This window comes from Neovison vison, chromosome 6 (genome assembly GCF_020171115.1).
Source record: "Neovison vison isolate M4711 chromosome 6, ASM_NN_V1, whole genome shotgun sequence".
Classification (NCBI taxonomy): Eukaryota; Metazoa; Chordata; class Mammalia; order Carnivora; family Mustelidae; genus Neogale; species Neogale vison.
In genome coordinates, this window is record NC_058096.1 from 192,479,586 (window position 1) to 192,502,195 (window position 22,610).

The following is a 22,610-nucleotide window of genomic DNA, read 5'->3' on the forward strand; positions in this document are numbered from 1 at the left end:
GTATTTGGAACCCTGGGCCAAACCAGGATGCTGTGTGTTTCACATCCTAACATAGGCCTCTGAGCAAACTTGTCAGCCTCTTCCATGTGTTTTCCATCCCTAGGGATCGACCAAGGTCAGATGACCTATGACGGCCAACACTGGCATGCCACCGAGACCTGTTTCTGCTGTGCTCACTGTAAGAAATCCCTCCTGGGGCGGCCCTTCCTCCCAAAGCAGGGCCAGATATTCTGCTCACGGGCCTGCAGTGCCGGCGAGGACCCCAACGGCTCTGACTCATCCGATTCGGCCTTCCAGAACGCCCGGGCTAAGGAGTCCCGGCGCAGTGCCAAAATCGGCAAGAACAAGGGCAAGACGGAGGAGCCCATGCTAAACCAGCACAGCCAGCTGCAGGTGAGTTCCAACCGGCTGTCGGCCGACGTGGACCCCCTGTCACTACAGATGGACATGCTCAGCCTGTCCAGCCAGACGCCCAGCCTCAACCGGGACCCCATCTGGCGGAGCCGGGACGAGCCCTACCATTACGGAAACAAGATGGAGCAGAACCCGTCCCAGAGTCCCCTGCAGCTTCTCAGCCAGTGCAACATCAGAACTTCCTACAGTCCGGGAGGGCAGGGGGCCGGGGCCCAGCCCGACATGTGGGCCAAGCACTTCAGCAACCCCAAAAGGAGCTCATCGATGGCCTTGAAGGGGCACGGTGGCAGCTTCATGAAGGAATGCCGAGAGGACTATTACCCGGGAAGGATGAGATCCCAGGAGAGCTACAGCGATATGTCGAGTCAGAGCTTTAGTGAGACCCGAGGCAACATCCCAGTCGCCAAATACGAGGAGGAAGAGGAGGAGGAAGGAGGCATAGCCACTCAGCAGTGCCGGACCCGCCATCCCATCAGTTCCCTGAAGTACACCGAGAACATGACACCCACAGAGCAGACCCCTCCGGGCTCCATGGAGTCACTGGCCCTGTCTAATGCAACAGGTATGTTCTGGTCATCTGGAAAACAGAACGCAAGAGGTAATGATCTCTAGGTGACCCGAGGCTGGTCTTCAGGACTTTCATGTTATTCTTGCCATGTGCTTTTCTCCAGCAGGGTGTCGGGGAGGGGAAGCGTGGTTTCAGATGGCTTCTGTCTTTGATCACTTTCCCTGTAAGCAGAGCCTGAGGCAGGGATGAGGATGTCTGTGACACAGTGAGGGCGGGCTCCCGGGGAAGGGGAGTCAGAGAGACAGGCTGGCGTTGGGGGAGGAGCCACACAGAGAATGCTATCTGAACTGGCATCTGACTGCAGCCTGACCCCACAGGGGGCTCTGGAGGATGGGTTGCATCGTACAGTTGGCTCCCTCTTGCAACAGGGGTTGACAGTCCCGCGTACTGTGTATCTGTCAGTCACAGGCTTTGGGCTGCTAGAGAGTGGCTCCTGGACGAGGTTGTGGGTAGGGGCAGAGGGCATGGCAGGGGCTGTTGGCCAAGGACAGCACTCAGGAGAAGATGCAGCTATGAGCCAGAAGCTGTACTCGCAATACCGGGTCGTGCTTGAGACACCGTGGCATTTGTGACAGCTTCTAAGGCTATCCCAAACTCTAGTATCGCATTAGGGAACTCATTTCAATGTGTAGATGGAGACCAAAGAAATGGGGAGCAGACAGGAGAAGGGAAGTAGGCTGAAAAGGAGCATAGGGGGAAGAGAGAGAGACCATCCAGTGTCTGCTTTTTCCAGACAAATGGTGCAGCCTGTGGGACCTGTGGGGACGGATGTGGAAGTTCTCTAAGACGGCACTCCGTGATAGGTAGTCTGAGTGTGGAAGCTAAGCGCAGTCTGCAGCAAGACAAGTACTAAAAGTGGCAATGTCGAGGAACTCTTGGAACGATCTGACCTTGCCGCAACTTGCCGCAAGTGTGTGCGCAGCAGGCTCGTCTTCTTGGTCCAGGTGTGGACCAGTCAGGGTGCCGTGGGTTGTGAGTTGTGTGTGGCATGGGCTGTGTGTCCGCCACGCTCAGGAGGGTTGCATATTCTCCCACGGGGGGTTGAACATTAAAAATGGGTCCTTTGCCATCGATAGCTGAGAAGGACTGCCCCAAGAGGTGCTTCCCTTATAGGTGGAACACCCGAGGAAGGGGACGCACGCCTACCCCTTACATCAGGGACCCCAGAGTTCCATGGGTCTTGGCGGTGCTTGTGATGAACTTGTACGTGCCAGCCCCATCCGGAGGTGACAGCCCCTGCTCAGCTCTAGCGGGTCGTTGCCATGTGCAACGATATTTAATTATTCACCCAGCAGCAACGTAGCTCTTACCCTGTGCCAGACTGTGTTCTACGCACTTCATAAATATTAACTCACGTAAGGAAACCCTCCCAGCCCTAGAAAATGGTTATACTATTCAGAGTCTCATGTCAAAATGGAAGAAACGGAAGCATAGAGACGTTGGAGAATTTGCCCCCAAGTCACTTGGCTTTTAAAAGGTGGAGTGGGGACTTGAACGTGTGCCTTCGACCCTCCCCCACCCCGGGCGGTGCTGTTCATCATACCAGGTGGCCAACACTTCCAGTTCCTCCAGACGAGCTAAACATGGGGATTTTTAAAATGTGAAATCTATTTAAACTCTGTTCGACCAGCAAACAGGTCTGTGAGTCCTAGGAGGTCTCCGCAGGATGTTTGTAACCCTTACGCCTCTGAGATGCGTTCACGTCTGTGTTCTCGTGTGTCCTAGAGGACAGCTAGCAGGTATCACTACCCTCCTGTTTCAGATGAAACAAAAACGAGGCCTTAGTGACTAAGCGTCTTACCGCATGTCAGAGACGCGAGCAGTTAGTGCCGAGTGATGACTGCCTGGCTTTCAGCCCAGTGTGTGCTGTTCTTGAAAAATGTATATGCTATAATTATTTAGGATGCCAGAAGATAAACAGGTAATTCAGCCTCTGAAGCAGGATTTTTCGAAGCTAGACCACGTGCATTTGATATTGGCTGCTTGATGCAAACATGGACTCCAGGGAGTCCCCTCAGACCTCCTGCATCAGACCCTATGGTGGGGGTGGGGGCGCGGGGGGACAGGGTGGGAACCTGTATTTCAACCAGCTCCTGCTGAAGCTGATGCAGCCACTGTCTGAGAACAGCTGTCCGTGCGCTTGTCTGTTTGACTTGATTGTCCTCATGCAGTGACTTAGGAGAAAATCAGATCTAGGTGTTGGGAAATATTGGAAAGGCCATGTCGTGTATGTTTGAAGAATGTACCATCTCGCATCCTAAAGAAGACGCATTTATCCCCATGATTTTCTATGGGCTCTTGGACAAAGCACGGAATGTCCCTCTGACTCTGAGATTAGGAGAAGCCTCCCTGAATTGTGTCTGATACCGTTACGAAAAAAAAAAAAAAAAATCCAGAAATCAGCACTGCCCCGTGAAGCCAGTAGCCACATGTGACTGTTGAAATTTGGATTCATGAAAATTAAATGAGATTAAAATTTCGGGCCATCAGCTGTGCTAGCCCCGTTTCAAGTGCTCAAGAGCACCGAGCAGAATTTGATATTCCATTTAACTTCAGTAGGCACGTGGAGCTAGCAGCCACCCTGTCTGGACAGCACAGCTGGCGGGAGGGAGCTGGTAGGACGGGCCCAGAGTTAACCCCATCCTTAGTCTCCTGGGAGGTTCTCACAGGAGCTCCAGTCTTTCAGATTGTCAGTTAATGGCTTGGAAGACCGGTTCACATCCAGCCTTCATCATGGCCAAGATGGGTGGCCTTCCACAAACTGCTTACATTCTGTAAGGCTCAGTCACCTCATCTGTGGAATTTAGTGAGTAACAGGACGTCCTTCATAGTGTTTTGGGGAGAAGTCTATGATAATGCATGTAAACTCATTAATATAGTCTTTGACACAGAGGACCTTCTATGAGGGTCACGTGATATTTTTTGCTGTGACTGCATTTTCATCATTCTTATCCCAAGCATACTGGTGCACAGATTGGGCCTCCACGAATGTTTGGGCTACTGACATCTCCCAGCGTCCACCAGCTGCGCAGGTTTGCATTTTTAGGTTTGCAGATGTTCCTGTGGGACGCTCTCCTTTTTTAAACCAGCATGCGAAGAGCATGAGAAACAGGGAACTGGAGAAATGCCTTCTGTGCCCCTGTGTTTCCATAGATCTGTCAGACACAGCCGTATGGAAGAAAGATTGCAGCTCATGTTCTAAGCACTGCTTCGCCCTTGGTCACTGGAGCAAACCTTAGATAGCCTTCTAGATCCTACACGGCATGCACACACACGCACGCATACACACGTCCATGCATGCACCCAAGACGTGGTATTGACTAGACCTGGAAACTCGGTCGCTTTGCTGCCAACCCCCATTGTTGCATTTAAATTTTGCTAGAACGTTCCCTCATGTTTTGAGAAGGCAGTGCTCAGAACTGTGTATCTTTAAATCCTGGAATCCCAGTCTGTGAGTAACAAGTATGGGTCATAGAAGGCTTAGCCAAAACACCTTAATCCTTAGGTGAAAGCTAGTTTTCTAGATAATGGATTTTTTTTCCTTCCATCGTCAATAACTCATGTTATTGAATAAGTTTGTCGTGTTTAATCTGGCATAAAGCATGATCTTGTTGTAGGCAGCATTTTTCCTTTGAACAGATCTGGAAAAACAGCCTCAAGGACTTATGAGCCTTAGAGATGGGCTTTGCCCTGTCCTGATTTGCTTAGAACCAGGAGCACATTGCCCCTTGTCCCTGGAAAATACCATCCACCCGTTAGGCTCACACGGAGCGAGTCAAGTAAGCACTGTCAGCCATTGACACCAGCACCATGTGGAGCCCTGAAGAAGCTCTCGAACCCTGTCATTGCCTAAACGTGCCCGCAAAGCAGCTTGCAGCCTGGGCGACCCTAGTACTGCACATAGTAATAGCAGCAGCCACGGGCATTGTGGGGTGTTGGGCACATACTAGGTAGATTCTAAGGGCTTTGTGTGAACTAGCTCACCATAGCTGGAGGAGGTGGACCCCACTGTTAGTCCCCTCTTAAGGATGACCTAAGTGAGACCCAGAGAGGCTGTGTAGCTCAAGCCGACCCAGCTTGGAAGTGGAGGAGCGGGAGGCAGTCTAGCTCCAGGCCTGTGCCCTCGACCACCGTACCATGGACATGTGCGCGGTGATGTTAGTAGTAACGGGCGACAACTGTAAGACCACAGACTATGGTCTGACATGATGGTGATGTCCCATGTGACGTCTCTCTAAATCCTCATAACAGCCCTGTGAGATAAGTCTGATTATTTTGCCCATTTCAGAGAAGTATACTCAAGTCCACAGGATTTGTGACCTCACCATGGTCACTACTGATAGCCAGAATCTCAACCTGCAAGGCGCTTGCTCTCAACCTCCTTGATAGAGTCCCCACAGGAAGAGTCATGGTCACAGTCGGGATTGGGATTTCTTTTCCTCTTGCAGCCAGTCTGCTGACGTCCGTCTGGCCAGGGCAGGGCAGGACCGAAGCTGGAGAGCACGGCAGAAGGCAAAGCTGGTAGTCCGAGGTGACCTGCGTGGGTCAGGGGATCTTAAAGACAAAGGAGACAGGTGTAGACGGTCCAGGGGCGGGCGCCTGGTGGGAGGCCCCTGCAGAGAGCAGGGGAAGGCTGTAGCGCAAGTCAGGGCCACTGTTCAAGTCACAGTAGAGCCAGGTGAAGAGTAGAGTTCAAATCGGGACCTGTTGCCTCAGGCAGAAGCTGCACCAAAGGACAGCTGGAGATGGATAGCTTGTCCCCAGCGAAGCACGCTGGAGCGCCGCAGTGAGGCTGGGAACACAGCTCTCCTTGAGGATCAGCCGCATGCCGTGAGGAGGGGCTGGGTCAGAGAGAGCTGCGACCTAAAGGAAGGAAATACAGGTGTGGAAGGGAGTAAAGAAAGGGTGGTTTCTGTGCATTCATGCAGCCAGCCACTGTGACTTGAGGGCCTACCCCGTGATGGGCTGTAGACCAGTCTGCCAGAGCTGGAAATTGGACTTTGTGGCTTAATACCCGTGTGGCCTTGAGCTTACCTTTTTGATGCCTCAGTGTCTTCATCTGTGAAATAAAATGACAGCAGTGCCTTATAGGGTGTTGTGGGAATTAAAGAGTTAACTCCTATGAAGAACTTAGGATAGTGCCTGATGTCTACTAAGTACTCAGTGCCAGCAAGAAGGTGCCACTGCCTGTGCAGTGGGTTAGGGATACAGTGCTGAGCAAAAGTGGACAAGGAGCCTACCTTCCTGCTCCTCACAGTCTAGTGGAGTTCAATAGATTAGAAGCATTGAATTGTGCAATATGAAATTGAATCTGTGGTAAATGTGGGCTAAGAGGGCATGCAAAGAGAGATAGAGCTGAGACAGGGAGGTTAGATCAAATATCCTAAAAAAGTGATGCTTAAGGGACAAGGGAAGGAGGATTCCAGGCAGTAAGAGCAGCATGTGCAAAGGCCCCGTGGTAGGAATGTGTGGCAAGTATAAACACATGAAAGAAGGCCCACAGTGTAAACAGCAGTAAAGACTGATAGAGGAAGACTGATAGGATGTTGACCTAGGAGAGAAAATTGGCAGGTTGACCGTGCCCTTGGGGGAAGGGTTCTGAGAGACAGAGAGGATCAAGTCAAAAACCTAGAACTGTGTAAGAGTTTGCCGACTCTGATTTTTTACCCAGGCCGCCATCAGCTAAAAGCGCACATGTCATTGGCCTAGATATGTAGAGACCCCGCCAAAGCAGAAGTCCTAAAGGACTTCCTGCTGCCTTTGATGAGTGTTGCACAGTTGTGGCACCGACACACCTTGACAAGGGACACTTTGTTGTGCAAGACCGAGATGCATGTGCAAGATGTACTGATGGCCAGGGAGTCATGGGATAATTTTTCAGCCTTGCTGGCAAACTGGGAGAGAACCAGAGAACAACAAGGGGTGGAGGGGAGTTGAAAGAACCAACTGGAACAGCTCACTTGACCAAGAATGTCTGCAATGTTTTTTAATCCTTATAATGCAAAACATTTCTATATTTAATTCTGGGCAGGAACATTGCTCCTTTTCTTCTGCATAGTTTGGATGTGCATCCTCTACCCCAGTTTTCTTTATTTAATTGGTTGGGTAAAACCTCCTAACCAGCTGCCCCCCACTCCCCAGAAACCCCCTTCCTCGCTACCCCCCTCTTACTTGAGCGGCCACACCTCAGTCATGCTCATGAATTTCACAACCCAGATCCTTTGTTCATCCCCTCTGCTGGGAAGGATGGGTGGCCCGGTCCGGAATTACAGATTAGAAAACCCAGAGTCCTGTCAGTTGGCCTCAGGGCCAGCACCGAGAATACGCTGGGATTGTCTTCCTTCATGAGAAGGGCAGAACTCTTGTTTGCAAGTGTCAGAAGCCCAACCCAGCTGGTGTACACAGATAAGTTTGTTTTCTTTAAGTCGAGTGTCCACAAAATTCACAGGATTTGGGTTCTGGGAACAGCTGGATCCAGGTGCCCAAATGATGTCGTGAGGACCCACCTTCTTTCCATCTCTCTCTCTCTGGGCTCTTACTTCCTCCCCACTGGCTGGCTTCGTTCTCAGGTGGGCTCTTCCCAGTGGTGGTTGAGATGGCCGTGGGCAACTCCAGGCTAACACCCATTAGCACGAGGTAGTGTCACCCAAAGCCCCAGAGTGGGGTCCCATTTGCCTGACTTGCGTCACCTGACAATTCTTAAAGGACCTCCTGCGGTGGAAGGAGCGGAGGAATGTTCACTCTGCTCGGTCCATCCTGAGTCACGTGCCCATCCTGGGACCTAGGGGATGGGGTAAAGCCCATCCAACCTGCAGGGAATGAGAATGGCATGGGCTTCCCAAAGAGGAATCCAGGTAGTATTTTCGAAGGAAATGGGATTGTACTGCAAGGAAGTAAATAGCACACAAACCTGCTCCCGAGCCTATCCCATCTGGGGCATTGCATTCCTCCAAGACTGATCCAGGATCTCGTTCCTTCCTCCAGAAGCCTCGTCATGTGAACTTGACCTCATATGTCCATATGTTTGTTTGCCATGGTTTTCTGGAGATGAGGGGGCATGTCTCCATGGTGATTTTAATGCAGGGAAACCACGATGGCAAGGGGATGTTTTGCAAGGGCAGATTGGACAGAACCCAACCCCTCAGCTCAGTGTTGAAGGTGTGATTCAGGTTTCTGACCGGTTCCACGGGGTGACTTTCTCTGTGTTCCTTATGGCAGCAATGCCCCCTTACTGGTATTTCATGACTCTGAACTGGACTCATAGACCAAGGCCCCAGATGAAAACCAACTGAGTGAAAATCGTGGTAGAATCTGTTCATCTTGTGTTTCTCTTTTTGGGTCAATTTCTTGCTGTGTGGAAGCCGAGGATATTCTCGAGGCCAGGTGAGAGGGAGAGGGGGCAGTGGACAGAGCAGTCTGAACAGAGCCCACCCCAGAGGGCCCGATGCATGCCTGCTTCAGGTCACGGTCTCGCTGACTTTTTCTGGGTTCAGAGAAATTTTTCCAGTGTCCTGGTTTTTAATAACCATTCAGGAGGCTTATTTATAACCTCCCTGGGCATGGGCAGTCATCTCTACCCAGAATAAGTAACCATGGTTGCTGACAGGAGAGAAAAGGTTGCTGATTTTATTCATTTTATTACTGAAAAGGCAACACAGGAACATGGGCCCAGGGTGGAGAGAGGGGGCCGACGGGCGCCTCAGACTGGTACAGGATTTTGTAAAGTAAATTTTTAAAGGACCTGTGTGCATTTCTCTTGGAGCTTTTGAATGTGGGAATCTCACAAAAGGAAATAACTTCGCTCACACCCACTTGATAATGGCCTTGAAACTCAGGTTTTTAGGATTTTTTTTTTTAAATGTGGGCAACTAGGAACAGCTACAAGAGAACAATTAAGATATAGGGGAAAATATATCATAGCTCTTACCTCTTGACTAGTGTGAATATTTTGGTGAATTTTCATATCTTTTCCCTGTATACCAGCATGTTGTTTTTTTTTTTCTGAATTGTAGACATTCTGAATGTTCTGGGTCCTGACTTTCTTCATTTGCATTCTGTTATTAGCTTCTTTTCATGGCTTTTATCACATCACGTTTAATGGCTGCGTTAATATTCAGTCGAATGGACGTCATCATGTTCCTGGAATGGGACCCTTAGGAGGCTCCCAAACTGATTTGTATTGGAATCTACATTTCCTTTGACTTGCAGCAACAAAAACGTACTTTTTTGACTCACTCTTTTTCTTATAAACATAATCAAACCTTCTAAATACTTTGGCACAGTTTCTCGCCAGATGCTTGACCTCCTTACTTGAGCATCTCCTCCATGGAGTGTTCTGGTAGGACTGGGAGGCCCGTCAGTGGTTCCGTGCCAGCCATCCTGGCCCAACTGCCCCTCCTCTACCCAGACACAAAGTGCCTCCCGATAGTAGGAAATGAGTGTGATTAAAACCCTGCTTCCTAGTATAAGCCACCTGGGGCAGCTTTGGGGAGTCTGTTTCTTCATGTAAACAGTCACCATCCCTCCATCAGTCCGTTACCCGGGGACCACCTACATCACATTGACCTGGGATGCTTGTCAACAGCACACGTTCTTGGGCCCATCCGAGTCCGGCAAACAGAGTCTCTCACTGGCCAGACCTGGGAATCAGCATTTCTAACAGACGCCCCCACAGAACTCTTAGGTCCGTCAAGTTTACAGAACACTGATCTAGAGAAACCCAGGTCATGCTGGGGTAAGCAGCCCTCCCTGCCGCCTTGTCTGTGGTTAGAAGTTTCTTCTCGCCGATGGTACCCCTCTTGCATCTTCTCTCAGTCATGAGTCTAGCCTCCTGTTTAGACAAAAGAAAAATTGGATTGTGTTTCTTCCAAAAAGTTCTGAAGATGTCCCTGACATCGGATAGCCCTTGGTACTGTAAATAGCATCTTAGCAAGCTAAGAGCATGTTATCTGAAGCACGGAGGGCGTGTTTCTTAAGCACTCCGTCTGGGCTAACTATGAAAGAGACTGATACCTGCTAAGAGCGTTTGGTGGTTTGGGTAGTGTCATTGAAGGCAGCAGGAAGGGTGAACAATAAAATACTCTGACTCCAAATAGGGCCTGTTTCGGCTGGAAATCGATGTGCAAGTGAAGGTCAGGAGACCACAGTTTTCATGAATTGGAAGTGGGTGGATTGGTTGGTTAACTTCGAATAATTTTCAGGCGCATCACCATGAACATTCAGGTAGTTGTGTGTGTGTGATGTGTGTGTGTGTGTGTTCCCAGCAGTGTGCCGCCAGGCACCTCCTCCCGCCTACCCTTCCCAAATCAAAACCAGAGCACAACGTGTTTCTGGGAGGCAGCTGCCACAAATCAGGCTGAGTAAACAGGCGGGGCACCATCTAGAAGATAAAGTCTGCGTCGTCCAACACAAAATTACTAAGAAAAAGCCTAGTGTTTTCTTTGGTACAAAAACTTCGAACAGCTTCAAAATGTCCTGCTGAATTCCCCCTCCACTTAACTAGAACAGACCCATTTCCTCCACTCCTTTCCTGGGTTCCAGAAAAGAGCCTTTCTCAACTCTGGGCTCCCTGAGGGTTTGATGGCCCCGTTTGCGGACTACCCAGCTGCCTGTCTTCTCTTTTGTCTTTTATCCCTCCCACGTACAAGGACTGGGGCAAAAACGTGCTCATTTCGCTCTTTGCAGAAAGCAGTAGAGCACGTCCTTTGGTATATTCCTTTCTGTTCTCTGGGCCTTTCGTTGGAACAGCTCCTTGACTCTTCAGCCCTGTAGAGTATAAGGGATTCTTGCTTCTTGGACTCAGCCCGTCCGTCCCGTCTGCCCACAGAGGGTGTTATCAGTCTGGGGCCACCTGGGAGGCCTTATTCTGATTCTGACGGCCTGTGTGACTGGCCCTGGCGGGGATTCTGTGCTCCCCAGCGGTGAGCGTGCTGGACCTTGCCTGGGTGTCTCAGCCTGGCAGGAGCAGGCTACTGATGGCTGCCTTGTTAGTTGGAGGCACTGATTTTCAAAGGCAGGAAAGTCCAGTTTGGGCTTTCCTTGTGTCTTTTCCTTGGAAGCAGATTGAGCTCAGAGCTGGAAGGGAGAGGAGAGAAAACAGCCTAGAATAACCCATTTTTTAAAAAAAATCTCTTTCTTTATATCTGGATACTGGGTCCTAGGTAAGAAGATCAGAAGAGAAATTCCCTTTACCTGGGATAAACACACAGACACAAAGGCCCCTGCCGGGTGAGCAGGGTGGTCTAGGTCAGCGGTTCTCAGCAGGGGTGAGTGAGGGGTTTTGTCACCTAAGGGACATTTAGCAATGCTTGGAGACAATTCTTTTAAAGACTTACTTATTTTAGAGAGAGGAAGAGAGCACGAGTGGCAGGGGGAGAGGGAGGGAGAGAGAGAATCTCAAGCAGACTCCATGCTGAGCACAGAACCCGACGAGGGGCTTGATCCCACGACCCTGAGACCATGACATAAGCCAAAACCAAGAGTCAGACACTCAACTGGCTGTGCCACCCGGGCACGCCACTTGGAAACATTTTTGATTGTCACAACTTGGGGTGCAGGTTGCTAGTAGCTTCCAGTGAGTAGAGGGTAGGGGTGCAGCTCCACAGCCTACAGGGCACAGAACAGCACCTTCCCTCCAACCAAGAGCCATCTGGTCCCATGAGACAGTAGCACCAAGGCGGAGAAAGCCTGGTCTAGACTATTGCCTTGGAAGTCATCCCTTCCCTCGACAGGCGCTTAGAATCCCGAACTGATGGCTCCAGAAGGCGCCTCCCAGGCTGGGCATTTCAGAAGTACCCCCTGCAGTGGAATGAGCCCATTGTGTTTCTTACTCTGACGCCAGCTGCAGCCCACCCTGGGGTTTAGTGTTTAAGGGTCACAATGACCTGGCTGAAATCGCACTGCCGCTGTAGCTATGTGACCTCAGGCTGGTGGCTTAAACCTCTCACTCCCTCAGCATCCCCTAGTGTGATTATCAATGTATTCTCCCCCAGGGGCCATCGTGAAGCGTGAGGTAGTATGCAGAAAGCACCTCATTGCATGTCTGGCACACGGCAAGTTCAATATTGGAGAGTTATTATTATTCTTATTATCAGGGGGCCCCAGAGTGCTGACCTCCTGCCACCTTCCTTTAACTGTGTCTCAGCCCCTTGCTCACTTAACCAGGGAGAGGAGAGAGCAAATGGAATTCAGAAATCCTTCCGAGGTGCAGGAATCGACAGATGGGCCGTGATGCCTGGCAGTTCTGCCGAGGTCAGCAGTCCAGACCCACGCAGACACCCAAAGTGGGGAGTCCTGCTGTTCGGATCTTCAGGGGTGATCACAGCAAGAAAGAGCTGCAGGAGACCCTTTCTCTCTGGATCTCAGTCTCCAGCCTTCTCTGAGCATGAAGAGGCTACCGCAATCTGTGGCCTAATTCTGCCCGTGTAACACTATTAGTACTAATGGAGCCCTCCCTCCCCGTGTGAGAAGGGCCCCTGCCAGCTCCTGGACTTCAGCCTTTGCTTCCCTGACCTCCCTTCCTCCCCCTCCACTACCCCCCCAACCCATCCCAGCATCAATTAACCTCTCAGAGAATTCCCATTCGATACAGCTTAGAGGAGTTAATTTGTTCTTTCCATCTGTGGATGAGAAGCAGGCCCTGCTCTGGGCCCTGAACTGGGAAGACAATGGGGACAGACAACAGTGGAAGTTTTCCATAGAGATCTTTATCAGCCGCAGGAACAAGCCCAGCCAGGCCCTCCATCTCCAGATGTGTTTCAAGCTCCGGCCCCTGGGGCAGGGGGGGGTGGGGGGTGGGGGGGGAATTCCAGCCTGGCCCCAGGGTCCTCAGATGGTTCTCCATGCAGCCCGATCTAGCCATCCTTGAGGGGATGGTGAGCTATAAGTGGCTGGGCTTTCTATCACCTTGAGCACTGTCCTTTGTGGCTTGCTTTCTGCTTGGGATTAGAGCCGCCCAAGAAGCAGATGGCTTCCTCTGTCATTCTCTGCTCTCTGAATCTGTTTATTGTGAGGGCCTCAGTAGTCAGGGCCCCTGGGTGCCACACTTTTATCTGCCAGTAAGAGATGGAGCACATCAGACCCGAGGACAGTTTTTATTCCAGCTTTCCTCTGAGCTCCAAGATGACAGCAAAAAAAAAAAAAAAAAAAGAATTTTAAATCCTCTTCCGTGGGTGCACAGAAGTACCATCTACTCCCCACCCCCATCCACCCTTTTGTCTTCCACCAGCTGAACCCGAAGTCCCGGGGAGCACTGAGATGTAAACACTGTCAGCCCAGCCCCTAATATCCTGTACCGCAACTGTAAACACAGGAGAAGATGCCACATCATCCCTCGTGGCATTCCCCCAAGATCTCCAACACGCTGGGTTTCTAGAGTTGCCATTCAAAAGAGGACCATGCTTGTGTGTCTCCCCCACCCACCCAGAATCCCAACATCCCTTTTTTATCTGTCTGCTATCCTAGAGTTTGATTCAAGATTGTTTTGGAAACAGAATAGGGAGGAGGAGGAGGAGGACATTTTTTAAAATCTTGATTCTTCATTCTTTTATATTCATGTATTCAACAAATATTTATTGAGCATAAATAGACATTTATAGACATTGGTGAATGAATCCCACCTAGTCCCTCTGGGGGTCAGAGCCCCAGCAGGAAATAGGCAGCACATTCAGAGAGTAATTAAAGGCTAATGAAGGAGGACTGCTGAGTAGAACTAAGGACTCAGGGAGAGAATTGCAGCCAAAACTGCAGCCTTGGGAGGGAACCAAGGCAACACCTTGACCTCTCTCACTCTCTGCACTCTGATCTCCTCCCAGAAGTCAAGCCCCACTCACTAGAAGCCAGAACACACACACATACACACACACACACACACACACACACACACACACACACAGACACGTGGACAGATTGTGATTAAATGCCATGAAGGAAATGAGCAGGGTCAAGAATAGAGAATGTTGAGGGTTAACCACCTCAAAAGGATGACCAGGAAGCTCTCTGAAGTGATATTGTAGCAAGAATTAGATTAAAGGACTTGGTCTGGCACAGGAAGAGGAGGGGAGGGGAGGGAGGCCCTATTGGCCTTAGGAATGGCATATGCAAAGGCCCCGAGGCAAGAGAGAACTTGTGCAGTTCCAGCAACTGAAAGCAGGCCAGCAGAGTTGTCAAGGGGGAGAGAGCTATATTTAGAGCTGTGAAGCAGTCACATTTTATTGCTGGCTCTGGTTCAACCTCCTGGAATCCCTCTGAGAACACTGTCCTCGTCCCCTTTTTCAGTGGGGGTGTCTTAAGGTAGAAAAAGTCAGCTGACTTGCACAGGGAGTCCAAAAAGCAAATGCACGTGTATAAGGAAGCATTAGGTGAAAAATTTCATGCATTGCAGAGTGTGAGGGGAGGACATGCCATTTAAGACAAAAAAAGTTTTTTTGAAAGTCTGTGAGCTCTTTCTGTTGATCTTTCTATTGCTGTGGCTTACATTTACTTTCAGTGCTTAGTCATATCCTGGGTTTCATATACGCAGTACATTTGCATATAACCCCAGGTATCCAGGCTTAGCAACGCAACTAATGCATAAATCTGATTAATGCAAAAGTCTTTCCTTAAGTAAACAGTAATCCTTGAAAACATATGTTACACAGAAGTATGATTCACAAAACCCCTTTTTTTATTGCACAAATTAGCCAGTATTGGCCCTGGCCAACAAAATCCAGGGTTCTTTGGATGTTTGTCTTGAAGAAAGATTGAGTAGCTGTCGTTTTTCCCAGGTGGATGTTGCCAAAATTACAGAAGGTTTTCACTTTACCTTCAAAGCTCTGGGTCCTTCCACCTTTCCTCAAAATCCCTAAGGCCAAGACCCAGAAGTTCAGCAGGAGGATTTTGTGTTGCTGGGACGGGAAGTTAGTGTGTGACATTGCACTTCTAGAATCTCATCACTGTGGTAGGACAAGAGATGAGACCTTCACTAATTCAGTTATGTCACATTCACTGAGTGGTGACCAAGACTTATCCTTAGCAAATCTCAAGAACCATCACATATTTGAGGCCCTTGACTGTGACTAAGAGGAAAAAGGAGCCAATATCTCATGGGATTTGCCACCTCAAACCCAAAAGGTTTAGAGTGAATACTTAACACTTATTCTAAAGACAATGGCCACTGGGCCTTCTTGGTCTTGCTTAAGGGAAAGTGTGATTCGTGAGATGTCAGATAGATGCTAAAATACTCAGACACTGCTTCTCAGTCTTGGTCAGACATGGAATCATCCCAGCAATGTAAAGGATGCAGGTGCCTCTGCCCCATCCCTAAGAGTCCAGTGTAACTGGTATTTGGCATTTAGTTTGGGCCAGGGGATATTTTCATGCTTCCCAGTAATTCTGTCAAGCAGGCAAGATTGAGAAGGAAGGTATTAAGGCAAATCCAGATTTTTCATTAGGTGCATTTGTTTCTAGCTTCTGGGATGATCTATGAGGTCGTTCTGCTTTTATTGCCCTACTCTGGCCCTGTCTCTGTGAAGTACCGCATCTTAGGGAGAAAATGTTCGTTTGTGAACACACAAAAATGTGCTGTAGGAACATCTGTCCTCTATGAAATTCTACCCAAAGGCCCTAGAAATTGCTATTAAGGTGATAGTCTCAAGAGTCAGATAGATTCCTGTTAACTCTCAGCTCTGTCTGTTACCAGCTCTGTGACCTTGAGCAAATGATCTAAACTTCTTGAGCCCATATTCCCTCACCTATAGCCATCTTAGGATGAAATGAGAATACACTTAACACGGTACACACAAAAAACGTGTGTTGTTTCCATATCAGCAGAGGTGGGGAATATTCTCAGGACCCATGTATTTTGATTCTGTTGTTGCTAAGGACTGAAGTGGAAAAGCCAAGGGGACAATAATAACAAAAAGAAAAATTACAGTGATTGTCCCCTTCTTGGAGATGAGAGAGCCAAGAGTCAAAGAATTTAAGGTCACATAGCTAGTGAATAGGCTAAGTGGGGTTTGCCAGTCCACACGTGTAACCACTCCTCTGTGTTTTCCTCCATCAAATAAAAGCTCCTGAAGAAGGAAAGGGGCCCTGGGTGACATCACCCCTTAACTGTGCCCAAGAAAAAGAAGTTTACAGAAAGCTTAGGTCTTTCTCTGGTGGGAAGGGTTCTCTAGGAAGACAGCAACATGTGAAGCCAAAATGGACAGGGTCCACCGACGGCCTCAGGCCCCTCAAAAAATCATCTTCCACACCTTTCACCGTTTGCTTCCCTTCCTCATAGCAGCCAGCCTGGGCTCAGCTAAAACCGCCTTACGAGCCACCATTGGAGGCTGAGAGCAGCCGGCTTGGACAGGGGAGTCCCACCTCTTCCTCCTCCTGCTTGTTGCTTTACCTTGTTCTGGTAGAACCAAGGTCCTCTGTCATGCTGCTTCAAACAGCGCGGACTCTGAGCAGTGTTTCCCACGTTTTGTTGGGTTTTGAATAAGGCATGCCCTCTCTTGAACAAACTAAACACAAGACTCGCATACCCCCACCCGCCCAGAGTTCCTCATTCTTTGCAGACCCCCCCCCACCATTCAGAGAACACCCGTTGTGCATCTCTGAGGCCACCAAGATCTCCCGTCACAAACAGAGCTGACAGCTGTGAAGCCTTGACAGTGGGATGCTGTGTTAACTACTAACATAGACTTTCCTTAGTTCATCTTGACAATAACGCCGTGAGTCATACGTATCATCTCATCTCCGTTTCACAGACAAGGAGTCAGGTCTTGAAGGTGTTGAATAACACGTTTGGGATCCCAGTGCAGCCGGTGGCTTGAACCAGGCTCCTAGCACCCAAGTCCTGTCCTTTTACACATAACCCCGTGCCTCTCGGTCAGGGTGAGTTTACTCTCCACAGGACATTCTGCCGTGTCTGAAATTCTGACTTGTCACAACAGAGTGGGGGGAAGGTACTGTATCCAGTGATTCAGAGGCTGAATCTGCCTTTTAAAGTGCCCGCAGCTCTCCCCCACTACACCTCTCCCGGCCCATCAAGGACGCAGAGCCGAGCCATACCACACCCTGGACAATCCCTGGTTTGGACTTTGCCCAAGGCCCTACCTCCCCTTAGCAACAGAGATTGAATCTGTCTCCGGAAGGTTCTTTCTGCCTGTGGAGAAGCTCCATGTGTGTGCCCTACCAACGGCAGGGACTCCGTTGCTCTGAGCGTGGAGAAAGCAGGGAGCACTCCTTGCCCCGCTGACGGGCTGTGGGCACTCTCAGACCACCCCAGCCTTCCTGCTTCCTTTCTCCTCCTTCTGCGCATCCTCTTCCGCCACCGGCACCTGTTCTCTGTGAGACTGGAGGCTCTTTCCATGGGCGAAGCCCGAAATGCCGCAAACTATAATAAAAAAGAAAAATGGGGAACTTCTTAAATTATTGTTTTAAAGACTTTATTTATTTGACAGAGGAAAAGAGAGAGCACAAGCCAGGGGAGCCGCCAAGGGAGAGGGAGAAGCAGGCTCCGTGCTGAGCAGGGAGCCCCATGGAGGGCTCCATCCCAGGACCCTGGGATGGTGACCTGAGCCAAAGCAGACGCTTAACCCACTGAGCCACCCAGGCGCCCCACTGAGGAACTTTTTTAATCATATAAACTATGAGGAAATCCTCTCCCTCCCCCACCCCCACAACCTCCCTGAGCCTCAAACTCCTCTTAGTTAAAAAAAAAAAAAAAAAAACCAAAGTAACAAATCCTACTTTTAAGCGATTTGTGAAAATCAAATGAGGATGAATATGTAAAATCATTTAGTGGCAATGCCTTGTCCTTGATAAATTATTCAAAAGGCTACTTCTTGTGAAATACCAATGAAGAAAAACTTACAAAGACAGGACGTGGCTGCAGAGGTAGGAAGAGAGGAGCAGGCAGACGGTGGTGGTGATCATGGTAGTCTTGGTCGTAACGGCCTTAGGCACTAGATGCTGTGGGATGGCGCTATGTCTGCAGAGTTACGTGCATTAGCCCATTCCATATGGGTGAGATCTGTTCCTATTCCCTGGGGCAGCCCCCCACAAAATGCTTCCCTTCCCCCTTCCCTGCTTTCTTTTCCTCCGTAGCATTTAGCACTATATGCCACTTATTTTGTTGATTGTCTCCCTCCCCTACAGGGAGGAGAGCTGCTTAAGTGCAGAGACTGGCATCTGGTTTGCTTTGCTCCTGTTGCCCCGGCGGCTGGAGCATTGTCTGACATATGGTGCGTATTGGATCAATTTCTTACAGGGTAGGCATTCATGAAATGTTGGTGAACAAATGAGCCTCCATTTTACAGATGGGAAAACAGAGAGGCGAAGGGAATTGTCCAAGAGCACACAGTTGCTGAGAGGCAACGGGATTTCTAGAGAGCCTTAGCCCCCAGGACACAGCTCCTTGTACAGCATTGACCTTGTGCCGCAAATGTCCTTGTGGCTCATACTTAACACCAGCCCTAGGGGTGGTCCATCCTCTGTCTGGGTTCAGAGCTTTGGGGTAAAGGTATGGGTGGAGATGGGCCGCTTGGAGATCTAGAACCACCGACCATGATTTCCCGTGCCTCCCTGTGAACTCCAGATTATTTTTCATCACAGACAGTTCCGAATAACTTAGCACAACATGTGGGGTAGAATTTGTCTTTGCTGTGCCTCATAGTGTTCTGTCAAGGGTAGACTTTGTGCTTAATATTCTTGTCCTGGGCTCTGTTTCAGCCCCAGAAAAAGCATCTTACCTCTAGCTTTCCTGAGAGATGGGCCAAGGTAAAAAGCGACAAGCTCCCAATGTTTTCTATGTAATTTTTGTTGCTCCCAATGTTTTCTTTCTTTCTTTTTTTTAGAAGATTTTATTTATTTATTTGACAGACAGTGATCACAAGTAGGCAGAGGGGCAGGCAGAGAGAGAGGAGGAAGCAGGCTTCCCGAAGAACAGAGAGCCTGATGTGAGGCTCCATCCCAGGACCCTGGGATCATGACCTGAGCCGAAGGCAGAGGCTTTAACCCACTGAACCACGCAGGCACCCCGCTCCCAATGTTTTCCATGTAATTTTATCGTCTTCCCTAAGTTACAAACAAAAATAGTTTTTAAAATATTACAAAACTACAGAAATATATAGTTGGCCCTTGAAGAACATGGGGTTGGGGGTACTGAGCCCCTGCATAGTCGAAAGTCTGCATATAACTTTTAACTCCCCAAAAACTTAACTTACTCAAAGCCTCCTGTTGGCCAAAAGCCTTACTGATGACATAAACAGTCAGTTAACACATTTTTTATATTAAATATATTCTATACTATGTTTATGCAATAAAGTAAGCTAGAGAAAAGGAAATGTTAAGACATTCATAAGGAAGAGAAAATACATTTATAGCACTGCACTGTTTCCAAAAAAAAAAAAAAATCCATGTATAAGTAGACCGACACAGTTAACACCTGAACAGGGGTCAACTGTACTATATAAATTGAAATCATCCCCCATTTTGCATCTACCCACCATTAGGTGACATTTCCATTAGTATTTATCTCTGGGCATACACTGACAGATAAACAATTATAAACAGCAAAGTCATCATACCATTCTGCAATATGTTTTTTTACTTAACATTGTATCTTGTTCATCTTTCCCTCTTGGTGCATATAGCTCTAACTGACATGAAGCCAAATAGCGTTTCATTGTGTGATGGTACCATCATTCTTTTAACACATCCCCTATGGCTGGACACTTGGATTTTTTGCAGCATTTCACTGTTAGGATCATTTGTATCCTTGTTGAGGTTTTTCCATAGGACCCATCCCTAGAAGTGAGACCCTCTGGACCAAAGGATAGGCACATGGCAAGTTTCTACAGATACTACTCAATTCCCCTTTTGTACTTCCATCGAAAGAGGAGGTGCTCTGAGCTCGGCACTTGGTAGGACCAAAAATCCTTCTTGAAGATGGGGACTACAGAGTGTGCTCAGCGTGGTCCCCCATCTGCTCTGGTATTTGGGGGTTTTATGTGCTCCCAGAGCAAAGAACAGCTCTGATGGCCCAAGAGCTGGAGCCGGACCAAGTAAAATCCCTTCCTCGCTACCTTCTCCAGCAGCCTGATGGGTTTCTCGGGAGCTAGCCATCTGAACGGTTTCCAGGGGAGCTGGGTTGCCATCCACCCTGGCTGGGCTGGCACAGGGACCACACTTAGTGACAGGGGCCGGGGAATTAAGTCATCAGTCTTCACCTGCCAAGATCTGGTGGGAAAGGTAACACAAACTGGAAATCCTGCATCTGAAAGCGGCTCAGGGCTTGGCAGGTCACAGAACCCTCGCACCTTGCTTGGCGCTGGCGAGGCAGAGTTCTGTAACAGGCGGCTTTTCAGACTCCAAATTCCAAGGTTGCCAGCTAGTGAGGGGGTCTGACCTGTTTATTTATTCACACCCATCTGACTTCAAAGCAGTGGGTTTTTTAATTTAAAAGAGGTATGGAAATCTACCAGAACACTTGCTGCAAATGTAGTCTTGAGCTCCACTCCCCTAAGTCCTGAGGCAGTAGGTCTGGGACAGGAACTGGGACTCTGCATTAATTTTTTTATATTAACATATAGTGTACTATTTGCCCCAGGGGTACAGGTCTGTGAATCATCAGGCTTACACAGTTCACAGCACTCACCATAGCACCTACCCTCCCCAGTGTCCATCCCCCAGGCCCCCCTGGGACACTGCATTTAAAGGAACCACCCAGGTGACTCTGAAACAGATGCTGTCAGGACCCCACTCTGTTTTATTTTATTTTATTTTATTTTATTTTATTTATTTGTCAGAGAAAGTAAGAGAGAGAGAGAGAGAGAGCAAGCAGGGGGAGCGGTAGGCAGAGGGAGAAGCAGGCTCCCCACTGAGCAAGGAGCCCGACACGGACTCCATCCCAGGACCCCAAGATCATGACCCTAGCCGAAGGCAGACGCCCAACCAACCAAGCCACGCAGGTGTCCCCCCACTCTATTTTAAAGTGAGCCTTCGCCGTTCCATTCTGACTTTCTGGGGACAAAGCCCAAGCTAGAAGGTACCACATGATCCGCTTGTGACCACCTATTGGTTCAGCGTAACACGCAGTGACGAAATACACAAATCTTGTATTTAGGTTTCTTTTTTTTTTTTTTTTAAAGATTTTATTTATTTTTCAGAGAGAGAGGGAGAGAGAGAGAGCACAGGCAGACAGAGAGGCAGGCAGAGGCAGAGGGAGAAGCAGGCTCCCTGACAAGCAAGGAGCCCGATGTGGGACTCGATCCCAGGACGCTGGGATCATGACCTGAGCCGAAGGCAGCTGCTTAACCAACTGAGCCACCCAGGTGTCCCTGTATTTAGGTTTCTCCTCTCATTTTCTTTTCTTTCTTTCAGCAGACTACGTCCTTAAATGTTCCCTAACTGTCTGGGAACGTCTTACGCGTTTTCATTTCAGACTGTGCTCCAGGACTTCTCCTTGCCCTCTCATTTACTCCCTTGATCAGACACCATTCCTTGGGGGATTAGGCGTGTTCTGGTATCTTCCCAGTAATCCATACTGATCTGATGGCGTGAGCTGTCTGTCTGCAGTCATAGAATCAAAATCACAAACTTTCACAGAAATGAGTGAAGGGGGTCAAAAGGTACAAATGTCCAGTTATAAATACATAAGTCCTGATGGGGTGCCTGAGTGGCTCAGTCAGTTAAGCATCCAACTCTTGATTTCAGCTCAGGTCATGATCTCAGGGTCATGAGATCAAGCCCCACATGGGGCTCTGCACTCAGTGCGGTCAGCTTGGGATCCCCCCCCCCTCTGCCCTCCCTCCCCCCCAAATAAATAATCTTTTTAAAAAAATTTTTTTAAAGCCGGGGTGGGGGGCAGTGCCTGTGTTGTTCACTAAGTTGGGCATCTGCCTTTGGCTCAGGTCATGATCATAGAATCCCAGGATCAAGCCCCACATCGGGCTCCTTGCTCAGCATGGAGTCTGCTTCTCCTTCTCCCTCTGCCCCTCTCCTCCACTCCTATTTTCTCTCTCTCTCTCTCAAATAAATAAATAAAATCTCTTAAAAAAATTTTTTATTTAGTAAGATAAATAGTAAGTCCAAGTGATGTACAACATAAGGACTGTAGTTAATAATACTGTATTGTATATTTGAAAGTTGCTAAGAGAGAAGATTCTAAAAGTTCTCATCACAAAAATTGGAACTTTATATGCTGACGGATGTTAACTAGACTTACTGTGGTGATCATTTTGCAAGATATACCAATATCCAATCATTGTGTTGTACACCTAAAGCAAATACAAGATTATATGTCAAATATATCTCCATAGAAACAAAAGACAAAAAGGCTTTTGAATCATCTTTAAAAAAAAAAATTTACAGACAGAGCTGGGGGAAGGTCGGAGAATCTCCAGTGCAGGTTCAGAAAAGGAACTGGGGTTCTGAGGGGAAAAATGATTTATTCCATCTTCCAGGAGTGGGCAGCAGAGCTGTGACTGGACTCTGGGTCCTTCCCTGTCCAGACCAATTACTTTTTCACTACCCTAGTAAACACAGTTTATAGGAAGTGTACAATCCATGGAATTTCACAACGGAAATGAAATATTTGAACAAGGGAAAAGGTAAAAGGGGAGTGGCCTGTCCGGTGGGGTGTGGGGCAGGGGGAGAT

The 22,610-nt window shown here is 48.8% G+C and overlaps 1 protein-coding gene across 4 annotated transcripts in view; it reads left to right on the plus strand.

The window, feature by feature from the left end:
- PRICKLE2 (prickle planar cell polarity protein 2) overlaps positions 1-22,610 on the plus strand; it is a 322,178-nt gene that overhangs the window by 281,073 nt on the left and 18,495 nt on the right. For all 4 annotated transcript variants that reach the window (XM_044253230.1, XM_044253232.1, XM_044253233.1 and 1 more), the window contains one exon: positions 104-976. In XM_044253230.1, the coding sequence (XP_044109165.1) occupies positions 104-976 (873 nt within the window). The remainder of the gene's footprint in view (positions 1-103; positions 977-22,610) is intronic.